General features: G+C 47.3%; 8 protein-coding genes across 8 annotated transcripts; 3 read left to right on the top strand and 5 right to left on the bottom strand.

Moving 5' to 3' along the window:
• Positions 1-1,261: 1,261 nt before the first annotated feature.
• On the top strand, positions 1,262-2,998 carry N7483_013186 (sugar porter family MFS transporter; the record flags this gene model as incomplete). Its single annotated transcript, XM_057096613.1, has 3 exons — positions 1,262-1,798; positions 1,871-2,584; positions 2,645-2,998. 3 exons carry the CDS (start codon positions 1,262-1,264, stop codon positions 2,996-2,998), a joined length of 1,605 nt encoding a protein of 534 aa, XP_056942584.1.
• A 732-nt stretch (positions 2,999-3,730) lies between these two features.
• N7483_013185 (coiled-coil-helix-coiled-coil-helix domain-containing protein) lies at positions 3,731-4,704 on the bottom strand (the record flags this gene model as incomplete). Its single annotated transcript, XM_057096612.1, has 3 exons — positions 3,731-3,989; positions 4,048-4,363; positions 4,509-4,704. The coding sequence occupies 3 exons, from the start codon at positions 4,702-4,704 to the stop codon at positions 3,731-3,733; spliced, it is 771 nt and encodes a 256-aa protein (XP_056942583.1).
• Positions 4,705-4,963: 259 nt separating this feature from the next.
• N7483_013184 (thiamine diphosphokinase) lies at positions 4,964-6,191 on the top strand (the record flags this gene model as incomplete). Its single annotated transcript, XM_057096611.1, has 3 exons — positions 4,964-5,078; positions 5,182-5,261; positions 5,415-6,191. 3 exons carry the CDS (start codon positions 4,964-4,966, stop codon positions 6,189-6,191), a joined length of 972 nt encoding a protein of 323 aa, XP_056942582.1.
• A 546-nt stretch (positions 6,192-6,737) lies between these two features.
• On the bottom strand, positions 6,738-8,007 carry N7483_013183 (uncharacterized protein; the record flags this gene model as incomplete). Its single annotated transcript, XM_057096610.1, has 3 exons — positions 6,738-7,491; positions 7,595-7,852; positions 7,928-8,007. 3 exons carry the CDS (start codon positions 8,005-8,007, stop codon positions 6,738-6,740), a joined length of 1,092 nt encoding a protein of 363 aa, XP_056942581.1.
• A 585-nt stretch (positions 8,008-8,592) lies between these two features.
• Positions 8,593-9,918, bottom strand: N7483_013182 (putative mitochondrial carrier protein; the record flags this gene model as incomplete). Its single annotated transcript, XM_057096609.1, has 2 exons — positions 8,593-9,648; positions 9,718-9,918. The coding sequence occupies 2 exons, from the start codon at positions 9,916-9,918 to the stop codon at positions 8,593-8,595; spliced, it is 1,257 nt and encodes a 418-aa protein (XP_056942580.1).
• Positions 9,919-10,430: 512 nt separating this feature from the next.
• N7483_013181 (alpha/beta hydrolase) lies at positions 10,431-11,667 on the bottom strand (the record flags this gene model as incomplete). Its single annotated transcript, XM_057096608.1, has 2 exons — positions 10,431-11,286; positions 11,342-11,667. 2 exons carry the CDS (start codon positions 11,665-11,667, stop codon positions 10,431-10,433), a joined length of 1,182 nt encoding a protein of 393 aa, XP_056942579.1.
• A 2,110-nt stretch (positions 11,668-13,777) lies between these two features.
• On the top strand, positions 13,778-14,230 carry N7483_013180 (uncharacterized protein; the record flags this gene model as incomplete). Its single annotated transcript, XM_057096607.1, has 1 exon — positions 13,778-14,230. The coding sequence occupies one exon, from the start codon at positions 13,778-13,780 to the stop codon at positions 14,228-14,230; it is 453 nt and encodes a 150-aa protein (XP_056942578.1).
• A 485-nt stretch (positions 14,231-14,715) lies between these two features.
• On the bottom strand, positions 14,716-18,160 carry N7483_013179 (uncharacterized protein; the record flags this gene model as incomplete). The annotated part of the gene is made up of 5 exons (XM_057096606.1): positions 14,716-16,648; positions 16,715-16,981; positions 17,079-17,846; positions 17,894-18,045; positions 18,101-18,160. 5 exons carry the CDS (start codon positions 18,158-18,160, stop codon positions 14,716-14,718), a joined length of 3,180 nt encoding a protein of 1,059 aa, XP_056942577.1.
• Positions 18,161-19,481: the final 1,321 nt, after the last annotated feature.

Raw genomic sequence — 19,481 nt, 5'->3', positions numbered from 1 at the left:
GCAGATCGCTAATTGCAGTTCTCTTAATTATTAATTATCCACATGAACATTTGAACCCCATACATTTAAGTGTGCACCCCGGAATAGCCGACGTGCTACAGCCGATGCTATGCCAGTTTAGTGCTTAGCGCTCCTACAGTGCTACTTTTGTTCACCGATCCCCTTTTCCAAGTATTCAGAGCTGAACCATGGTCTTGCGGAGATAGAAAACAACTTGGAATGTGATAATATTAGATAGTCCTGAAGCAATTCAGATGATCGAGGTTGGAATTCAAATATTTATGTAGTTCAAGTAGTATGAGCCAACTTGAATCCAAGCATCACATATAATAGTCAGCCCTGAACTCCGTAGATTCAGGATGAGATGTGTAAATTCAATGTTGTACTTCGCAACTTGAATCATCAAACTTTTACCTAACAACGGATAAACTCACTTCCAAGATTCCTGAGCTCGTCAACACGGTCATCCCTGTAAGCGAGTTGTACTGTCAAGGTGATGACTCTGACGAGGCTCCCAAGATCCGCATAGAGGGTGTAAAATTCCCTCCAAACAAGCTCACAGCTATGAAATAATATCCACAAAGCCCACTTTGATATTTATAGCTTATCATAAGACCAAAGATTGCCAGACTTGAAGCTGTACAATACAGCTGAACCCCATACGGAGTACTCCGTGAGAATACACGTGGGTGGACGCGTCCACATGTTTTCCCATGTTTTTCCCCCACAAGTCCCCACAGTTAAATGTTTATGGTTAAGATCAACTCCCCGACATGCATTGGCAGCATTGCCCCAGGTTAACAGCTGACTCCCCCCATGGGGTGCTCAGACCCACCGGCCGACTGCTTTTCCGTTTCCCCATGTTCTAAGAACGGTTATTTGGTTTTCCAGTGTGGCGTCTCTCTTAATTATACTCGCGCGGGATGGCGTTGGATTCAAATGCTTGTTCCTACCAATCAATCTCACCGAGTCACCCCGGACTTCGACCCTGAAGAGGCCATAGCTGTCATACTCTTGAGCTCTTTCCCGCCATCTGCTATGCTTTCTCCCGTTCAGAATTTTCCATAAAGCTGGACTCATCCTCCTTTCATCCTGTTTCCCCTCCCTTTTTTTTCTCTTTCTCTCTCCATACTATCCTACACATCTGAACCTACTTCCCTCCCCTCTCTCTGAGACTATATACTGACTCCTTTACCCTCTGGGATACTCCTACACTCAATTCCTCTTCCTTCCCATATCTCTCCTGAGAGACACCATCAACATGGGCATTCTCTCCTTCGTGGAGGATCGGCCAACGCCGAAAGCAGTGTACAACTGGCGCGTATGGCTCCTCGCAGCCGTCGCATCATGTACCTCCTGCATGATCGGTTACGACAGTGCCTTCATCGGTACAACCATTGATCTCCCTTCCTTTAAATCCGAGTTCGGGTTTGACACAATGACCAAGTCCCATCTCAGTCTTATTAGCGAAAACATTGTTTCCATTTACCAAGCTGGTTCATTCTTCGGTGCCATCTTTGCATACCCAATTGGCTTTTACTGGGGCCGACGTATCGGTCTCTTAATGGCTGGTTTGGTCTTTGTGCTTGGTGCTGGAATGATGTTGGGTGCTAATGGGGACCGAGGACTGGGTCTGATCTACGCTGGTCGTGTTCTAGCTGGTCTGGGTGTTGGCATGGGCTCTAACATGGCCCCTATCTATATCTCCGAGCTTGCTCCTCCTGCCATTCGAGGCCGATTGGTCGGAACTTATGAGCTTGGTTGGCAGATTGGAGGTCTTGTTGGATTCTGGATCTGTGTATGTTCCGCTTCCCCTCTCTATCTTTCCCCTTGATGCATTTGAGAACAATTGAATACTAACAGTTAGTAGTATGGTGTTGAGGAAACACTTCCTTCAAGCACTAAGCAGTGGATCATTCCATTCGCCGTCCAACTCATTCCTGGCGGTCTCTTCCTGATCGGTCTTCTCTTCATTCGGGAATCCCCTCGCTGGCTCCTATCCCGCGGTCGTCGCGAAGAAGGAATCAAGAACCTTTGCTGGATGCGTCAGCTCCAGGAACACGACATCTACATCCTCGAAGAAGTGCGCATGATCGACCAAGCCCTGGAAGAACAATTCAACGGTGGCGGCAGTGGATTCTGGACACCATTCAAGATCGCCGCCTCTGACAGGAGAATCATGTACCGTCTCTTCTTGGGAAGCATGTTATTCTTCTGGCAGAACGGATCCGGCATCAACGCTATCAATTACTACAGTCCTACTGTCTTTGAACAGCTTGGTGTGACAGGTACCAACACTTCTCTCTTTACCACCGGTATATTCGGAGTGGTTAAGACTGTTGGAACTTGTATCTGGATTCTCTTGCTGATTGAATGGGTTGGACGTCGTCGTCTTCTGATGATCGGTGCAGTTGGAAGTTCCATCTCCCTCTGGATTGTGGGTGGTTATATCCAAGCTGTTGATCCTGCGAAAACAGCCAACGGAAAGATGACACCAGGTGGTATTGCAGCCATCTTCTTCTTCTATCTCTCCACTGCTTTCTATACCCCAACCTGGAATGGTACACCATGGGTTATCAACGCTGTAAGTTTCACCCAAAAACCTCTGACTCATGACGATAATACTGATACTGATTCTATCTAGGAAATGTTCGGATCAAACGTTCGCGCCCTCGCTCAAACCAGTGCCGCATGCTCCAACTGGCTTTGGACCTTCCTCATCTCCCGTTTCACAGACCAAATGTTCGCCGCCATGGGTGCTGGAGTGTGGTTCTTCTTCGCTTCGCTGATGCTCTGCTCGGTCTTCTTTGTTTTCTTCCTTATCCCAGAGACGAAGAGTATTCCCCTGGAAAGGATGGATCATCTCTTCGACCACAAGCCTATCTGGACGGCTCATGCCAAGGTCATGGAGGAATTGGCAGAAGAAGAGTTGCAGGTTCGTCAGGAACTTGGTGCCACCGAGAAAGAGACGGTGACTCAAGTGGAACATGTGGTCTGATCTCCTTATTTATGTTTATGTTTATTGTGAATACTTTGCGACGAAACTGTTGATGTCAGTCAGGTCCTGATTATCATGTCTTTTTATGTTAATGTTATGATTATTATCATGGTTCTCTACTAGTATTTTGAACTCCAAAGATTCTTCTTCAACCTACCAATGCCTTGTTCAAGTTATTGTAGCCCCAAAAACATTACTGAAAGGACGATCTTCCAAACTCCTGGGATTATCAATAACTTCAAGTTCAGGTTGGAGTCAAGGTTGAGCATCATGATTCCAGGAAATCAGAGGGGAGCAGACAAATGGCGCCGTAGCACTTCCTACAACAATTGAACCCTGGAATCCATCGCGATACTATCAGTAAACTGAAAATTTTCAAAATTAATAAAACATTATAATGCAACAAGTCTATTCTATTTCCCTCTTTCAATCCAATCAATAGGAACAGGGCATACCAATACACTAAGTTACACGGAGACAAAAAACCAGCAATGACATAGGAGCGCAGAACGGGGGAATGAATATGCTGAGAAGTTGAGGATCATGGAGAGGAGAATGCGGCGAGAGGTAGAATCGGGAGAGCCAGCAGACACTTTTATATAGTACACACCCCGATTCGAGCCCTCGGCATAAGATGAGGGAGGGGTCAGATCTGATAGGCGATGCGGCCACTTGGTGAGATTCGGAAATATAGCAGGTTCAGAAAAACATTAATGTATGTCTTCTGGTAGCCTACTGGGTCTTCTCCTCTACGTCGTGAGCGGCCTTAGGAAGCAGGATGTCAGCCTCGGCGGCCACGGAAATAGCCGCCACATCAGTGTTGTCTTCCTGGGCGAGAACAGGCTGCTCTTCGAGGACAGGGAGGTCCTGCTGCTCGGTAGCAGCCGGAGGTTGTTCGGAGGAGGCAGGGGCGCCAGTCTCAGGCTCATCGTCGTCTTCTAACTCGGCGCCGTAGATTTCGGGGTGTTGACGGAAGCAATCTTGCATGCCCCTAGGGAATATTAGTATGGGCATATGTCAATCGTCACAAATGATCCGGGAAAGCATACTTGAACTTGTCAATGCATTCCATGCCCTTAGGCTCCTCCTCGGAGTACACGAAGCAGCTGAAAGCCGCCTTGAACTCCTCTCCACATGGGCCATGCGCCATACCACCCAGGCAGGGGCAATCCCAGTTGATCTCGCCAGTCTCAGGGTTAAACGCGGCCTGTTGACCAGCCTCCTCTTCGAGCTGTTGAGCATTGAGGCCACCTTCGAGAGCCTTAGCAGCAGCCCGCTCTTCCCGAATCTTGGGGGTAATGGAATCGAGAGTTTGGGAGGATGCGTCGGAGGCGTTATCTTTTCGCAGGTGAGAGAGAACGGAGACTGCACATACATGATAATCATTAGCAGTGATTCAACAAGTTCAATGAGCAGAGAATGCGACAAATTCCGAGATGCTAGGATCTCGGGTACGACAAGCAGGAAAAATAGGAACAGCGCTGGCAATCAACATTCCAGGTGGACGTACAGGAAGGCTCCTCGGAGAAAGCGCTGCTAGTGTTGTAGTAGTAGATAGCACCACCAGCCAGACCCAAGCGAAGCACACTGCTCTTCAAGCTTCTGGATTTCGGTGTCGGACCAGTGCTTATCAATCGGGTTGTCGCCGGAGTACGGGCCGCGACAGCGGGCGAGCGCGCGAGCGCTCTGGCGGCAGGACGAAACATGATGCAAGAAATTGTGTCTGATGGTGGAATTGACACCGTAAAGACCTCCAAGGGGGTGTGGCGGGGAGAGAAGGAGGGTCTGTCGGATGGAGAAGATGGTGGAAAGAGAAGGTGGATTTCGGCCTGAGGTTAGAAACTTGGGTCACGTTGCAGCGCGGGTCAACCAACTTGTTACACGCGACTCTTCATCGCTACATCGGATTCTCACACAACTGGCTCATATCGTGAAATTTGGTATTGGGATGATCCTTGATTAGATATGGAGTGGAATCCGAGTCTTTTCTTTCGTCCCGAGGGAAGTCCTTCACCATATGCGCTGTTGATCTTGAACCAGCCAATCAATGAGAAGGCATTTGAGGTTCTAAATGAATATGGTAAGTGACACTTTTTGCTGTCTCTAATATTTCTGCTATATATGATCTATATATGGTCTATTTGTTGGATTTATGCATGGCTTCTTACATATGGTGCAAATAGCTTCTTATATCATATGCGCTGATGGTGGGGCCAATCGGCTATACGATTTGACGAAGAGTCAAGGGAAAGAGTCAATAATAGTAAGTCATTCAATAGTCATGAGATTTCTTCTGGCGTCCTATAATTTTCTCTATTATGCAAATGGAGCTTAAGAAACCGGCTTCTACTCAATTTTGTATCATTCAACGCCATGAAATACTACATATCCTGTCCATGAACTGACATGCATATAGCTTCCTAATACCATCGTTGGGGACTTGGACTCGTTAAATCTAAAAATTAGACAGCATTATGAGGACCTCGGAGTAACCATCTTGGAAGATCCAGATCAATACTCAACCGATTTCACGAAATGCTTGAAACACCTCAATACGCATTCATCAGAGATCATTGCCTCGCCTCGGAAACAGCGGAAAGATTCCACCTCTGGATCAAAATGGGCACCAGACTCAGTACTTGAGATTGTCATTCTTGGGGGTCTCGGTGGTCGTGTGGATCAAGCCTTTTCTCAGATTCATCATTTATACATGATGACTCGGGCCCAACGAGAACTTCGTGAAACACCACAATATCAAGATCAAGATCAACAGGGATACAAGAAGCCATCTGCTGCAGGTGGAAACCTCTATCTCGTCTCCGAGGAAAGTATTACGTTTGTTTTACAGCAAGGGAAGAATATTATTTATACACCAGGCACAAGAAGGCCTGATATTGCTCAAGCTGCATTGGACACTGGTTCTCAGCCCGAGAACTCTTCTGAAGCGACGCTTAAACGTAAGCGGGACGTGGAAGGAACAGAGTATTTCTTCGAGGAGAATATCGGTATTATTCCCTTGTCTGCTCCAGCGTCTATTACAACGCAAGGCTTTGAGTGGGATGTTCAAGACTGGCATACAGAGATTGGGGGTCAACTGTCTACGAGTAATCATATTCGGGCAGAAAAGGTCGAGATAGAGACTTCGGTATCAGTACTATTCACGGTGGAGTTGGCGCAAAGACTAAAGCGATGAACGATGCTCGATTTAAGGGTGGAATAATGTTTGGAAATGTTTACTTGATTGCTACTCCTACTTTAGAGTATAGAGTCAAAATAAAGACGAAAGTCATTAATACTCAAATGAAACTCCTGAAAAAAAGAACCGGGACCAGACCAGAATGAGAACCCAAACCCAGGCGCCGCCTCTGGCTGAAAGTGAGAAATAAAGAGAAGGAAGAAAAAGTCAGGACAAAAAAAGAACAGTACTGCATATCGCATCGTCGCATGTCCCAAACACGCAACTTAACCTGTAGCCCGCAAGCTTCAACACACAAAAAAGCGAGAGAATAGAAGACCACAATTCATCTCCAGAAACAGGGGATATCATCCAACAAGGAATAAGTACAGACCCGGATGAATTACCGGAGTTGCACAAGGGAAGTAAAACAGAAACAAACTCAACAGAAACACATTCACGTCATTCTTCCACGAAAAACACCAACCGTATTCTCGCCCATATTTCCACATAGGAAACCGCCTGTACAGCGCAAGGTAGACACAATGGAGACGAATAGACGATCTACGAGCGGCGCAGAATGGCTTCGTATAGAGTTCCAATGACGCCAATAGCGTTACCAGTCAGTACAGCCTTCCACTGTCCCGGAATAGCGAAGTTGGCCTTCTTGATCGAATAAGGACTGAACAGAGAAGCATAGTCCCAGTGGTGAGCATACACCTTGTACGCCAGCAAAGCCTTGACGATGTTAAATGTGAGAGGGTCGAAGCTAGCGTGCTCTGCAGCTTGACGCTGACGACGCAGAGGACTCTGAGAGCTAGCGGCAGCTTGCCAGCTCAGATTAATGAAGTAAGCAGCAAACAAGGGCAAGCCAAGGTTGGTGATAAACCAAAGCATGAAGGGGGCCCAGAAATTGGCGGTGAGGAGAACGAAAAGATCGGGAACGCGGAGGGAAATAGCTGGCAGGGAGACAGCTGGCACAGCAGGAGTAGTGGTGAGGTATCGCAGGGGAACAAGCTCCGCGAGAATGAAACCTGTCTCCAAAAGCACAAACATCGTTTCCACGGCCTTGAGGCTGCTCAAGGTTGAGCGCAACGCGTGCGAGCGCTCGATGATACCGGATGCTGTCCATGCACTCTCCAGTCCCTCGCGCATCTTGGTGGTCTGCTGGTCAATAGCATCGGTCACGATAGCGGGAGAAGGCGGCAGGTATGCATTAGCCGACTCAACGACGGAGCGCACTGAGCGTACGGCTGAGCGCGGCGCAGAAGCGGGGGTCTTCTTGGGAGCGGGAGTGACGGCAGCGTCATCAGACTCACTGTCATATTCGATCAGTATGTGTTAGGAATCAAGCGATGACGGCGCGTTTCATGCGACACTACGTAGTCCCGTTACAATTCGGATGAAATGGTTGGCCTTACATGGGCTCCTCCTTGGTCTTCGTAGATCGCCGACCAGGAGTCTTCTTCTCTAAGACAGGAGTCTTGGGAGTCTTTTTCTCCAGGAGAGGGGAAACCTCAACCCGGGCTTCACGCTTCACAGGTGATCCTCGCCGAGTAGTGCCGGCCAGACGCGAGTAGAACTCTGAAAGCGACGAGTCGGTGGAGAAGATGGCGCGGTTGTCACTCAAGTGCTTATCCAGAGCTGCGACAAGCTCGCCTTTGTTGTATTCATCATGACTTCAAGTAACCAGTCAACGTTAGCTTGAGCGATGGGATGCGCGACACTCGTGCGCGATCAAGGATATAACTTACTCTTGCAGGTCAGTTTTCTCGGCGATTTCAACCAGCTCCGGCTTGCGCAGCTTGTTCAGATAGGGAAGACCACTTGACATGATGGAATATAGCTCTAATCAACTATTAGAAAGAGTCATGTGGTCTGTTTTATTCGATCTTACCAATTCATCAAATCACGGAAAGCTTGAAAGTGTATGTGCTGAGGGGAAGATGCAAGGAGGGGGCGGGCATTACATGTATTGTTTACATGCGGGATCGCCAAAACAAAACACGCTTCCCAGTTTAGCGCGTTCCTTTACTCTTTTAACTTGCAAATTCCATGTGGGGAATGAAAATAATACAATATTATTATTATTATAGGATAAAGGATCTCTATGAGAATTAACTCTCTTGTATTTAAAATACAAAAAGAAAACTATTGTACAATTGGACTTTTTAAAGTCCGTCTAGTCTATAATACAGAGAGTTAAGTACACCTTTAAACAGCAACCACCACCATGAATCCTGCCCTTAAAAGTACAAGATACTTAGGACTTCATAAGGGAGGAAAGAAAGTACTTCAGAGTAGAAAGGTCAGTAATGAAAGGAAAGAACTCCCCCCCAAATAAAAACGCCATCCCAATGGAACAGAAAGAGAAAAAAAAAAAGTCCCGTCAGGGAACACATGCAGGCAAAATTACACATCATAGAGGGGAGTCCTCGACGCCTTGATAGGCCTCGATTTGTTTAAGGAGGTATTGATACATGACCAACATCGTTCCTGACTGAATGCTGGTCCATACTCCACGCGGGCCCACGCCGCGGAACCACCCCGCAAGCCCCTCGGTCTGGTAGATCATCTTCAATCCTGTGAAGACAGATGATGTATCCAAGCGAGGTGCACCAGGTGGTGAGACTGATGTGGATGGTGAAGAGGTGGAGATTGGTCGAGAGGATGTGCGAGAAGAGTGAGAATGAGATGGAGCGGGAGCATGGGGTCGATGACTTTCTTTCGGGACATGATCTCCGCTGTGCTTGGCCCCGGACGATCCAGTGGGGTTCGCCGGAGGATTTTGTTGAGTCTGAATGCGTGTTTTGACCACATCTAACGGGCAGGTTATCACACCAGCCATACCACCAGCCGTTGCTGCCGTGAGAATCTCTAGACCCAGACCAATCTCCCGCTGACCGACCCATGTCTTAGCCAGGTTTTGTTCTTGTTCGTAAAAAGCGAACTGCAGAGCGGAGAATGGTAAATCACGGAAAATCGTTGCCTTGTAACCGTGATATAAGGCAGCTGGTCCTTCTTTGCGAACAATCGTTTTCAACGCATCGGTGGTACTGCGATAGTTGTATCCGGAATGAAAGTGTGGGTTGTTGTACCGGCCCTGAAGCTGCAATCGGGTCTTTAACACCTCGGATGGCACATAAACGATTGATGCAGCCAGATCTGCGAAGAAGCCACCAGAGAGATATGCGAGGTTCTGGTTGATTCCCCTGTCCAACATCTCCCGCTTGGTGAACTCGTACACGCCGAAGAAGATCACTGTTCCCGGGAAAGAACCCCAGAAGGCCGGAATGACACCACCATATAAACCTCGTAGAATTCCCTCCTGGCGGAAAATTGTTGCATACGAAGAGGTCATCGAGGAGTACTTGGGCGGGAAGTGCGGGTCGCCTTGTTGTCGGGTCTTGACGGTATCCAACGAATGCATCAACATATCACCACAGGTGCCTCCAATTCCGCCTGCAAACATTGCCTAGACGCCAAAATCTGTCAATACTCTGGTCCAAAACGATAATTCCTATATCAAAAGGGAGGGTCTCACATGTAGGTATGGCGGACGGGGTTCTTCCTCCTCCAACAGGTGGCCATCCCGACCATGACCTGCAACAGCATCTATTCCGCTACTTCTGATCTCATTATATGGTGGTTTCTGTGTATGAGGGAGTGACGTGGGGAAACTATCGGTCACGGGGTCTCCGGTCGGTGTCGAGAAAAGCCCGGACACTCGCGAGATCAGGCTCATGGCAAGATGCGCCGAGAGACTGTGCTCCTGAGATGAACGGGACCGGGGGTGATGAAGGGGGATTCGATAAAAGAAAAAAAACAGAAAGTATCACCCCCGGTTCAAAAAGAGTTCAAAAGAATGACAAATCGAAAAGCACGCGGTTGAGTAATGGGGAGATTGATGTATCTCGGGCCGGAGATCAAAAATCTGGCCGGCGATGTTTTTTTCTCCGCCCCGATATCCTTTGTCGCCACCATAATCAGGCATCACAAAGAATATATGGAGCTGACGTCATATTATAGATCAAACAGATTTACAATGGAAAAAGTTGGAAACTTGAACAAATTGAAACATTTTGAACAGCAAGACAATAAATTAATATTATTAATCATACACATAGTTCCAGGTTAGAGGCCCGTATATAGATGCCACTTCTAAAAGCTCATTCAAAAATACCGTGACGTGCACATGTGTAGGCTTGAAATATGAACAAGCCCATTCAACGCTCACAAGACTCACATTTCACACATCTAGTTTCGAGTCTTCTTCTTCATCTTCATCTTCGCAGCAAAGCCCTGTTTCTGGAGGAAATCAGCAATCTCCTTGTAGCCACCAGTGGCATTGTAGTGCATATTCAGGCCATGACCAGTGTTGGGTTGAATGTAGGATGAAAAGGTCTTGGCCGATGGGAAAGCATCCTTAACACTAGCCGCAATGGAAGTTCCATTGCCTCCAGTTGCAGTACAATTGCCACCACAGAAAGGCACATCATTGGAACCATCAATGACAAAGACGGGACCAGTGAAGTCGTTGGTGGTAGGCAGACTACCCATAGTCAAGAGCTCACCAACAGTAACAGGCTGCTTGTTTTGCTCGGCGTAGGCAAGAATCTTAGAATCAAAGTAATTTGGGTAGAAGAAGAGGAACTCGCAGTTACCAGCATTTCCACTGCTCAGATACCCTGGGCTGTATTTGTTACTCGACTGAGTCGAAGTAGTGCGGTTCTGGCTGGCTTGCTGGAAATTGGCACCAGCAAGGAAGAGAGGTGTGAAAGAAGAGTTCAGAGAGAATCCAGTAAGGACAATTCCATCAGAGAGGCTGGGGTACTTTGCTACCAATGCGTATGTCTGAGCAGATCCGTAGGAGTGGCCCACATGGACAATCTTGGAGGGCTTCTGACGGATTCCAGGCACAGAACCGTTGCGGATCATGCGGGTGATCTGAGCAAGAGCCTCAACTTCAAGGAATGTCTGGATCTCGTTCTTTGGATCGCCGTGGGAAGAGTTGCCAAGACCAAGGCGATCATATGAGAGGGTTTGAAAGCCTCGTGACAGAGCATAGTCAACGTAGGAGTAGTTGAAGTTGCTGTAGGGGAGATCCCAGTAGCTGATATGAAAGGTTAGAAATCCTTTGTTCTGAAACCAGGCTTCAATTTACTTACCTCTTATCAAGTCCGATGCCATGAGTCAAGATTTGCAAAGTGGTGCCGTTGCTCATGGTACCATTCGGCGCGCAGTACTGAGTTGAGATATTGTAGCGTCCAGATACAGTATCATAGTCGGTCAAAGCATCATCAGTGAAGTTGCTTCCTTGGCGAGTAATATTCAACACAAACGCTGTCGCATCTGTGTTGGTGGTGGGTGTATTGATGCCGTCAAAAACACCATTGCGGGCAGAGATGGAGACCGGGACGGTAACATTGTAGCAAGTTTTCCCAGAAACAATGCCGGCCGCTAGAAGCAACACCCCAATTGTGGAAGAAAGCATTTTTTTTCTGCTATGAGGGCGATGAAATGTCTTCTTCCTTTGAAATTAGGTCGGGACGAGCGCAGGAGGCCGGCGGGACATTTCTTTTTAAGGCAAGCTAATGGCCGTGGGTCCCTAGTATTAATGACGCCCATTCTATTGTTAGATATTCAATGATGATTCAATCACTGAAACCTGCTACTATGGCCGAATCTGTCAAGTATAAGGGACTTGACTAGGCTGCGATATTGAATCTGGGTTCAAGTGGAGACATTGACCCCGGGTCTTGGTGGGCCGTATATCCAATCTGCACCAATTATTTGATTCTTTGATGTATTTAAGGTTTTTCGTTCAATGAACCTTCCTAATGCTACTCTGCATCGAGTACAGGGTAGAGGGGGCACGTCATAGAGTCTCCGAGTGGCAACGTCACAATGTGCAAGTTTGAAAAAAAAGGTTGAGATTCAATTCAATTAAAAGACACTATCATTCCATCAATTATATTCCCTGATCGTTGAAGAAGGTATCTTCATATTTGGATCAAGCTTGGAGGTGATTTCATCTGGAGTTCGTACTATGTAGTAAAAAAAAGCCTCCAGTTCCCAATGTCGCGGCGGAAACTAACGGAACTTAATCTTGAAAATCAATATTACCTGCATTAGGTGTGTGGCGATACTTCCACGGTTACTATTCTACTGTTAGAATTTTCAAACTCGATTTTCCGACATGCAGTGCAAGTGGCTGGTCGGAATGGATGAAGCCCAAGAATGAATGACATACAGTCGTTCTCGAAATCGGCTTGACCAGTACACTCTTCGACTCTCTTTCTCGACCCCGCTGCCAAGACCCTAGCGTAGATCATTAATTTGGCTGACCGCAGTAAGTTGAGGGCCACTGTAAAATGATGTTTGTATAGTATTGTAAAGCGCTAGTAAGTTTACGCGATGTGTTAGAGAAGTAATGGAATCCCATGGAAATCGATGCTGGGGGTCTCCCCCAAACAATCCGTATTTGACTTCTGTTCCATTCTCAGCCCATCCACTGCTCGTTGCCACTTACCGCCTCTTAAGGGGTTTTGCTCGGCTTACGAAATATCATCCTGCTTCTCCAGGACTTTGATGTTTGCGGGCAAACATCAGCCTTCTGGCAGCCGATGACGTAGGCCTCTGCGAATCACTAACAACAAGTCTGTCGTTACAGTAGTCCAGAAATATAAGGCCCAATTATCCCATTGGCCATCATGACTATGGCTTTCAACAAAGCCAAAGCGTTGATGCCTGGGACAATGACTCCTAATATGCACCAACGCCTGGTAATTTCTGTTGTTCACCAGCCACTCTTTCCGACAGAAGCTATACCAATGTTGATCCTGCACCTTCCATTGATTATACCTCTCCGCAACAGACTGCCCTACCAAAGGATAGCCTTTGGCTTCTTTAATTCGGTGATTGGGAAGAAGGCCGGACATATGATAAAGATCCACCGACCTATATATACTATATGATTAAGTAGAAAGTCACCCTGAATAACAGAACAGTGGCAAAAAAATACAGAACAAGACCTGGTTCTAGCCCCTTGTTTTTACTAGAGACTCTTTTTAGAGCCAAAGCTCAAAGAGCTCGTTATTCGAAAGTATCCGTATCGGAATATTTAAACAGATGATACCTCTGTTGTCGTATCTGCCATATAACAGAGGAATATTCCTCTGAGATTTGATGGAACCAATATTGATTGGACATCTATAGAGAAATAGCTAGCTGATTAGGGAGATCTGGTTCTTGCTGGCAAGAAGCTAAGACTTGTTATTTCTTTCAACTATATAGATAGCACCCAGGGTTTGACTGCTAGTCATAGAATGACTGATAAAAGAGGAGCTTTATCCGCTACTCAGCACATGCTTCAAGAACAGGACGAACAACTATCTGTTAAGGAGGAAGTTCTCGGAGAACCTCCTGCTTAGAAAGCGGTTTATGCTCTAATGCGGTGCCCTGGGTCTTGTGAATTGGGCCCTTACTGTTGGTAAGATCCTTATGGAAAAAAGCATTATAAGCTTTACTAGGATCAGCTAGAGAACTTAGTAAAATATATGCAGAGTGGTGGGGTTTTACAATCACATAAAGATATCCTAGGCATGATTCATGAACAGATCTATAGAGCAGAGAGGCAGCGGCTTGAAAAACCTAGGTCATATAATCGCACTGCCTCCGAGACAGGTTACCCTCCTATTACTATCACAAACGTCCTTCTACCACAAACACCTCAGGCAACAGGGTCATATATGTCTTTGCCGCCAGACACTACTACAACCCCCTCAGCAGACCTCCCTGGCCTTCATATTTCGGGACTTCTGGACGTTGCGGTAAGGGAATATAGTACCTGGCAGCAGTCACGAATGAGTGATGAGGTATTGAAAGCCGAGGTCAAAAAGGCATGCGATGTAGCTCTAGACGATGGACTAAATCTGGCACAAATTGATGAAGATAAAAGCCCAGATTACTTCACGAAGCGAGGTGTCAAGTGGGGCATTGCTCGGCGCTTCGTTAGTGACATTAGGTTCTGGGCCGAGAATGTGATGGTTATATGAAGACGGACAATATTTGAATTGGTTTTTGGGTTATATTGTGGTTATATTGTGCTTACTTGTTCTTCGTGCATCTTAATATAGTTGATGCGTCTTTGCGACTAAGATACAGCAAGGGTCGAAATCAGATTCATCACTTGAAAACAGAGGTTCTTTCTTAAGCCCCACTTTTAAACACGATTATCTATATTTGGCTGATTATAGTTTCAAGGGGCTAAATCGTATCGAAAGACAGTATCATCAGAGACTGATTTGATAAAAAATCTTGAAAGGCTCTTGTAAGAAGTACAATCATGACGTAGTCAATTAACACACTCCTATAACCCTCACTATTGTCACGCTTGGCAACAGTATTTGCCATGGCTTAGGGTTGAAATCCTTACTTTAGTTTACAACATTATATGTACATGGGAAGGAATTCAAGGCCTTGAACGAATGATTATATATTTTTGGTCTTGACATATACTAAATGCAAGCATCTGTCCTATTTAGGCATTGATATCCAGCGCCTCTGTTTCCCATTGCAACAACGTTTCAGCATTAGATGAAGTGTGCAGATGATTAGTCCCTAATATCTCTTTCTGCCTGTTTAAACAGGCCTGTAGTAGTTCGATGGCTTCGGTGTTGCGACCGGAAGATTTCCATGTGAGCGCCAGGTTGGCCATGCTCGTCAGCGTGTCGGGATGGTCCACACCGAGCTTCGTTTTTCTTGAGTCCAAAACCTGTACCTCGAGCTGCGCGGCCTCTTTCAACCGCCCCTGAGTGCGATACGTAGACGCGAGGTTGGCAATGCTCATGAGAGTGGAGGGATGGTCCACGCCGAGCTTCGTCTTGCGTGTATTCATAACCTGTGCACAGAGCTGCTCGGCCTCGTCCCACCGACCCTGATCCATATAGGTCGACGCCAGATTATTCATACTGGTCAACGTACTAGGATGGTCTACACCGAGCTTCGTTTTTCTCAACTCTATAACCTGTACAAAGAGCTGCTCGGCCTCATCCCACCGATCCTGATGTGAATAGGTGGACGCCAGATTATTCATACTAGTCAGCGTACTGGGATGGTCCACGCCGAGATTTGTTGATTCCGTCTCCACGACCTGCACCTGGAGCTGCTCTGCCTCGTCCCACCGACCCTGATACATAAAGGTCAAAGTAAGGTTGGCCATGCTGGTCAACGTATCGGGATGGTCCGCGCCGAGCTTCATCTTACGAGCTTCCATAACCTGCACCTGGAGCTGCTCAGCCTCATCCCATCGACCCTGATCTATATAGGTCAACGCGAGGTTTGCCATACTGGTCAACGTATCGGGATGGTCTGCGCCGAGCTTCATCCTACGAGCTTCCATGATTTGCACCTGGAGCTGCTCAGCCTCATCCCATCGACCCTGATCCCAGTATATCGACGCCAGGTTGGCCATACTGGTTAATGTATTGGGATGGTCCGCACCAAGCTTCTCCTTACTCATCTCCACAACCTGTACTCCGAGCTGCTCTGCCTCATCCCACCGACCCTGATTGCTATATGTCAACGTCAGGTTGGCTATGCTGGTCAGTGTATTGGGATGGTCCACGCCAAGCTTCTCCTTGCTTATCTCCACAGCCTGCACAATGAGCTTCTCCGCTTCTTCCCACCGACCCTGATCCCAGTATGTCGACGCGAGGTTTGCCATACTGGTCAGTGTATTGGGATGGTCCACGCCAAGCTTCTCCTTGCTCATCTCCACAACCTGTACCTCGAGCTGCTCTGCCTCATCCCACCGACCCTGATCTGAGTATGTTGACGCAAGGTTGGCCATACTGCTTAATGTATTGGGATGGTCCGCACCAAGCTTCTCCTTGCTCATCTCCACAACCTGTACCTCGAGCTGCTCTGCCTCATCCCATCGACCCTGATCCCAGTATGTCGACGCGAGGTTGGCCATACTGGTCAATGTATCGGGATGGTCCACGCCCAGCTTTATCTTGCGAGTCTCCATGACCTGCACCATAAGCTGCCCCGCCTCTTCCCATCGGCCCTGATTGCTACACGTTGACGCGAGGTTAGCTATGCTCATGAGCGTAGAGGGATGGTCCACGCCGAGATTTGTTGATTCCGTCTCCACGACCTGCACCTGGAGCTGCTCTGCCTCGTCCCACCGACCCTGATACATAAAGGTCAAAGCAAGGTTGGCCATGCTGGTCAACGTATCGGGATGGTCCGCGCCGAGCTTCATCTTACGAGCTTCCATAACCTGCACCTGGAGCTGCTCTGCCTCCTTCCATAGGCCCTCGAGTAAGTACGCTTCTGCTAACATCGCTGTACTTGTAATTGCTTCTTCATCGTCATCTCCCAGCCATTTTATTCTCTGCTCTCTTGATTTAGATGCCATGCTCTTAACATCTGCCACATTGCCGCTTCCCGAGGCATACCATGCACCTCTATAAAGCACGGTCGCCCATTCTAATAGAGAATTTTTTGATTTTGGCTGCTGAGCCATCGCTAACCGAACGTGTGGAAATAGCGACTGGCACTTCCCCCAATTCGCATATTCGCCAGTTGGGAACTCCTGGTGTAATATACTGATGAACCTTTCTCTCCATTGGTCCATTTTCCCCTGAGATTTGAGCCATGCACGCGTTGTCAGTTGTATCAGCCGATGCATAGTAAAGAAGCTCCCGGTCTCGCTAGTGGATATAAACGAAAAGCTTCTCAGCATGATAATATCATCTTCAAAATCGGGTCTTTCATCAGACTCAGATGACTCCCCATCACTAGAGTCGTTATTGAGTCGGGGGGTCGAAGTGTAGCTCGCTTCAGTGTCGAGGCGGATCAAGTTCTCTGGTATTTCTTGCCGGTCGAAAAAAACACATAAGGGAGAGTAGGTCCGCGGCGGATGACTTTCTGCGGCGAACGAAATCGAATGATATCTGCCAGGTCACGAGAATTGAGTTCTTTGCTTCCCAATCCCGATCTAGACAATCTGCCTCTTTTCTTAGAAGTTTGGTTGCCTCGCGGTCACTTGCCTGAAAGTCTCGGAGGTATTGTGCTATCGAATAGCGTGAGGCTCGAGCTCTGATATAGCTCGCCGCCTGAACGATCGCGAGCGGCATGAACTCAAGCTCTTCTACTAATCTTTGACTCTCCTTATTTACTTCTGGTTGTCCAAGCCTATTCTGAAGAAGCTCTAGCGCCTCGCACGGTTCCATTGGTCTGACTTCAATCAAGTTATTGTATTTCACCATCTTGAGCGCAACCTCTCTGCTCCGACTGGTGATAATGATAGATCCACTTTGGCTTTTGGGAATATATTCCAAAAGTGGTTTCACGGGCACATTCGTTGGTTCTTTCACATAAGTGATGTTTGAGACTGTCCAGGGCGAAGAGAGAAGTTCAGGGTCATCTATATTATCAAGAATACATATCCACTTCCCTTTCTTCTCATCACGCAGCCAGTTTTCGACCAGTTCGAATATATTAGCTTTCGGTTCCCGACGCCCGGGGATCTTAACCTGATCTGCAACGTCCCGAAAACTTTGCTCGAATCTGGCGTGATTGCTCGCGTGGATCCAAAAGACCCATGTCGTCGGTGATTCGGATCGAATCTGATATGAGTATTCGATGGCAAGTTGTGATTTTCTTCAAATCGTTAGTAGTCATCCACGTAATGGTCCTTTAACACTAACCCCACACCACCGAGCCCGACCAGAGCTATCCTAGACCCTGGCACCGAGTTCTTCTCCCGTATCTGGTGTAGCAGTGTGTCCCGACTGACAAATTCTTGATCGCGCGCGAATGGTACGGTCGATAAAGGATTAGGGGGGGGTTTCTGGTCGCTCTAAGCAGGAAACGGTGGTTAGTCAGTCGCCTGTGCTTGTCGTATCGTGACGTACCTGGAACGGTATGGAATTCAGCAGTAAATGTCCCATAATTATTTCCAATCTGTGCGCCATAGTTGACACCCGAATAAGTCGTCGATGCCATGACAGAATAGGTGTGCCTCGTTTGAAGTTCATGACATGAGCGACGTCTGGCTCTCAGCTGAAGGAGGGGCACGTACTTTCGTCCTGGTCAAGTGACTCCGGGCCGCTAAGCCAGGAAAATCAAGTGGCTGCAAGGATGGTGGGCCATGGGTGGGGTCTGCCAACACCTGTTCCTAGGAATGGATCGACCCGGGCCGGAACAGTTCGATCAAGCACAGTAGCAAGCAGATCCGTTCAGATAAAATCTGCAAATTTGACCTAAAAATCTCAAGAGGCTTCCACCGCGCAACTTTTCTAAATGCATATAAAGGGCCATGCCAAATCAAAACCATAGTTTTGATACTTCAAACGACGACTAATTTGCTCACCCACCTTTTTGTGAGGTCCGCAACTTTGAGAGGGGCCACTGAACTCGCAGAAATTTCGAGATCGCAAAGTCATGTGCATTTCCTAATACCCAGCATGCCCCAGACCCCTACCACTCAGAATCTTTTCACCTGTTCACCGAGGGTGAGCAACGGTGAGATAGATTGCCTGCCGGCCTGGGCACCCACTGCTCCCTACTCTGAGTTCTCTCCATCGAGAGGCCTATCGAAAATCAGGAAATATAACCAACTTGTAGTGTAGGTGGTTGAAAATGGCCTAGAACCCATGATTGGCAGACTGGAATTGAATTGAAGGAAGATTGCTGGACAGGATGCCCTTCTATTTGCTTTATTTGTAGAACGAAAATTCTAGAAGCACGTTGTTTCGTACAAGCTTGATATAAAAGCTAATTTTAGGTTGTAATTTACGACTTTATTAGGATACTGCCAAGTTCAGGGGAGAGGGACGGAGTAACAATAATAGGGTATCGGAGGTTTTAAATTGGCATTCCGAAAAGAACCTATGTGTTCAAGTGGTGAATCTGATTTCGACCCCTGCTGTATCATAGTTCGTCAATTACCAGACCTGCGTTTCGAAAATGCCCTTGAGCGCTTGAAACCTTTGAGCCAATAACATCAACACACCACTTTAGAAATTCATCAAAGCCTTGGTTTGGATTCATTTCGTACTCGATCCATTTTCGTTTGATGAATTGCTTTAGCTCGGAGAAGAATTCTTCAATAGGATTTAAATCTGGCGAATAAGGGGGGAGATATACCAGCTTCACACCTGAATCTGAGCATATTCGCCGGATCTTCTCAGTCCGATGAAAAGAAGCGTTGTCTATTACAAGTACTGATTTTGGTTCTGGCCACCTGTTACAGTGTTGAAGAAGCTCTTGAATGAAATCCTCGAAAGCTTCAGC

Source organism: Penicillium malachiteum, assembly GCF_028827825.1.
Source record: "Penicillium malachiteum strain IBT 17515 chromosome Unknown utg000005l:1.0-9002435.0:326005.0-9005861.0, whole genome shotgun sequence".
Taxonomy (NCBI): domain Eukaryota; kingdom Fungi; phylum Ascomycota; class Eurotiomycetes; order Eurotiales; family Aspergillaceae; genus Penicillium; species Penicillium malachiteum.
This window is presented reverse-complemented; position numbering and strand designations above follow the sequence as displayed.